Source organism: Lactuca saligna, chromosome 2 (genome assembly GCF_052625555.1).
Source record: "Lactuca saligna cultivar CGN05327 chromosome 2, ASM5262555v1, whole genome shotgun sequence".
NCBI lineage: Eukaryota > Viridiplantae > Streptophyta > Magnoliopsida > Asterales > Asteraceae > Lactuca > Lactuca saligna.
In genome coordinates, this window is record NC_136418.1 from 15,897,678 (window position 1) to 15,902,025 (window position 4,348).

General features: G+C 34.2%; 1 protein-coding gene across 1 annotated transcript; it reads right to left on the bottom strand.

Annotated features, from left to right (window-relative positions):
• Positions 1 to 762: 762 nt before the first annotated feature.
• On the bottom strand, positions 763 to 2,275 carry LOC145028782 (F-box protein CPR1-like). The gene has a single exon (XM_078977518.1). The coding sequence runs from the start codon at positions 2,202 to 2,204 to the stop codon at positions 1,047 to 1,049; it is 1,158 nt and encodes a 385-aa protein (XP_078833644.1). The 5' UTR covers positions 2,205 to 2,275; the 3' UTR covers positions 763 to 1,046.
• Positions 2,276 to 4,348: the final 2,073 nt, after the last annotated feature.

The following is a 4,348-nucleotide window of genomic DNA, read 5'->3' on the forward strand; positions in this document are numbered from 1 at the left end:
TTCGACACCCATCATTGTTAACATGTCTATGTGCGACTTCATCTCTAGGACATGCGCACACATGGGTTTCCCATCCTCATGTTTCTTTGTTAATAGGGCTTCAATGAGCTTCAACCTTTCAAACTTTTTTGGTGAAAGTGTTTATCTCTTAAGAATTTTAGTGGAAGTCTTAGATTCAACAACTTTTTTGGTGGTTTTTGCAATTGCCTAAAAACAGATTTAAGTCATATATGGAAAATTAGGATTAAGTAAAAAAGATAAATTAAAAGCAATGAAAATTGTTAAGTAAATACGTATTGATGTTACGGATGTCAAGGAAGGCGATGATGATCGAGAATTGCAGTTGCAAATTTCTTTTAAAATGTTTTTTGGTGGTTTTTGCAATTGCCTAAAAATTAGTACGAAAAAAGTTAACGACGAATTTTTGAAGTGATGACATATTAAAGATTCCTTTGTTGCTTCATTGGTTGTGATGGTATCGGGAGTTCCATTGGATTCAACAATCTTGTCAATTGAATTACCCTAACAAATATAAGGAAAAGTGATAATTTATATGAGAAATGCAATTTACAGAAATATTGTTAACTGTTATAGTTTTTTTGTTTTGTTTTTTTTTTTTTTTTTTTTTGATGACTTACATTTACAAGTGTTGGAGGCAAATTTGGAAAGGCTACGTACAATCACTTATCCATCGAAATATTATAACTATACATGGTTAAATTTTAAAAGAACTAAAACTCATTTAAAAATTTCAACAAAAACCTATGGCAACTAGTTGAAAGAAAAATCTAATTTACATTTAAGCATTCACTTAAACAAGGTCACAAGCCTCTCATTAGGCCAACATGGCGAGGTTTACTAAACATATATATATAATAAAACTAACACCTAGATATTACTGAATATTGTTCATAAAAATGTGAGATTTAGCAGCAATAATGTTACAAACATTGAATAGACAGTTAAAGGGCATCAAATTATATGAGATGCATCTAATTTTAAAAAACTTCAAGTAATTTCCGGATATTGTCCTTAAAAGTCGTGTGTCAGTAGCTGCAACAATCAGAGCTACCGAGCAAAACTAGCGTTTCAATGTAGGAATTCACGATGAATGAAGATCCACTAATCAGATGATTGCTTTGTTCCGAGTTAGGCTCATAAACAACAAGCTCTTCAGTTGATTCAAAGATATAATCTTGGACTTCCATAATAGGTCCACCCTTCCTCCTAAAACCCACTGCCCTCATCAAATCACCTGGTGCCTCGATGGTGAATAGTTTTGTAAACGATCTTTCTACACCATGCTCCACCATCCATACAGTACAACAAAGTTGCTCCTCGTTGAATATGTCATATCCGTCTTTACTGTATTCAAGCAAGACAAGTGACTCCCTTAACTTAGAAACAGAAAACTGTGACAGATGGAGGATAGCTATCCTATCGGGGAGTTCTATTACTTCAAAACTCTCATTAGTTAGATCAAATGACATAATCAGATTACGGGTTTTTAACACACTGTCTACAGTTGTACAATCTACAGCGCACCAATAGATATACCTATCAATAACCACCTGGCGCCCTATAATATGTATTGATATGCTGGGGAGATTGCTAGATAGACTAGTAAATTTCCCTGAAGTCAACTTGTAAACCATCACTTCCCAAAAGTTGCCAATTTCACTTTTCATTTCACTCCTCCAACTCCAACGCATTTGAGTGATCTGGATGACCTTGGTATCAATAGTGACAGGACAAACTCCAAAACCAAGAACAATTTTATGATTCGTATGTAGCATATCAGGCAGAGCGATAGCTATTGATTTTCTAATGGAAGGATTCAAAAGAACAGCCATCATCTTTCTATAGCTGGAAACAGAAAACTCATAACCTTGGAAACACAACAAGCCATAAGAACTACCGACTATTTTCGGAAGTCTAATGGAGAGGGGAAGAGAAGGAACAAACCTATGTTGGGGGAAAGAGTCATCATCAACAAAAGAAACATATTTATCTTCTTGTGTGTCTGTGTACCATACAAACAGATGTTGTGGCTGAGTGTTGCTGACATTGTGAGCAGCAATAAACTCTGAGCTGTCGATCAAAGACTTCCATGTTCTTGAGACGGATCTAAACTGAATCAATGATTTGATAGGAAGCCTTTTCAGGATTGCCTCTTGGATATGGAAAGGCAGTTCGTCAGACATTTTGATTTTGGGTGTCAATGGTACTTGATTTTTGACGGTTTATATAACGGGAGATTTTAAACTCTACAATACTAAAAGCACATGGACCGGAATAATTGCATTAGTTGACTACGAATTAAGATCTACTTAATTAAATGCAACTGGTAATTAAATAATTGTACTTATCAAAAATATTATTTGTTTCAATAGCTGTAGGTAATATTATTGCTGGTGGACTGGAGGATGAATTGGCTCAATAATTCAAAATCATATAATAACATACAAGTACTAAATTATTAATTTTATATTGTTATCATTTGTGTTTTTAGTGTTAGCTATTTTAATTTAATATTATTTAATATGATTTTATATTTTGTAATTACTAAAGTATACAAATTAATAAAAGAAAGTTGATGGGCGTTTCTTCTAGCAGTATCAAAAGTTAATAGATATATTCGCCATAAACGAATGTTGAATGTTCAAGTGTTGTGATATGTGTAAACTGTTTTAGAAAAAGAAAATATATTAAATCGTATAAAAATTAAAAAGAAGTGAAATGTGTATTTTTATTATTTATTAATGTACTTAAGAACATTATATAATTAATATATAAAGTAATGTTAGTATATTTTGTTAATTTTATGTTATTAATGAAATGGTCTATCATGTGGAGACATGATGGCAACGATGAGATCCTTTCATCCTCAATGAGAAATACAATACAATGTATTGGTATTGGTAATGTTACCCTCTCTGAAAATTAAATAACATTTACATATTTTAAGTATATGTGTAATTTTATATGGGTTATACTAGTATCAACAATGTATAGACATTGATAAATGTAGTCCACTAATATAAGATCGATTTAATGATACCTCCAGCAAACAATAATTGTAACACCCCTTTTTCAGAATGAATCAATATAAGACATGAAGGAATACATACATGGTTTTGGGGAAAAATCATGTGTTAGGGCGTTACCATAGGGAGGACAAGAATTGACGAGCCAAATATGGAACGAGTTCATTTGATGAATACCACGACGTGATAGTAAGGTGGCCACGATATGGCTGTTGTCCAGGCCTAAGCCCATGATTTTAGGGTTTCTCTCGTATTTAAGCATCTTATCCCAACGATTAGGGTATCCTCCTCCGTTTCCATCACCATCAAACCTTAGATACCCTAACCCTTATCCCCCTTGGTGATTCTATGATCATTTTTGTGTTTTTAGTAGCTTGAAGATGAAGAATAATGTGTTCATCATTCTCTTGTCCATAATTTCGAACTCAGTAAGTGTTCAACACTCAATCTTTTTGGTTTCATGTTTCTTGATCTAAGTTCTTTGTCCCTTTTCTTCATGTGGTGTGAGCTTAGAGGAATGGATCCCATAAAGTGTATAACATTATGGATCCTTGAGGTCCTTTTGGTATTAGATTGTAACATCGCAAAATAACTAAGAAATTTTGTTTTTTAAATCAACCAAAACCATCAACCATTCATTTCAAAAACCACCGAAGTATGTCAATGTATAAATTGTTATCAGGGTACAATCCAAAATCAAAAAATGCAGAACAATGGTGGATGATGTGTGATCATATTGGTCCCTTCCCCTTCGAACATGTAGCACATGAAAAGCATTTTAAACATAAACCATAAGCACAAGGCTTACTGAGTTCCCTAAAATACCACATACCATACATACATTACCATCGGCTACCCCATGGTCTTTTCCCTAGAATGTCATGGGCTACCCCCGGATGCTACAACCAAGTTTCATGTCCTACCCCAAGGTCTTTCATTGATTTACCATGGGTTACCCCTATGTTCTAACATCCAAGTGTCATGGGCTACCCCATGTTCTTCCAAGCAATTGCCATTAGTTACCCCCATGGGCTTTCATATAAATGCCACAAGCTACCCCTAGGATCTTCTATGTAAATCTCACAAACACAACTAGCATCCTACATAGAATAGTGAGAATACTCACCTCAATCCGATGACAAACAATCATACCCTCGAGCTGCTACTACACAGGCTCCTCATAATGAGCATATCTAAAACCGACTGTAATTAATAATTAAGGTAATAACCTACTCTCTCTTACTTGGGTAAAAGTCTATTTTACCCTTTCCAAGATAGCCCACAAAAACATGGCTCAAGGC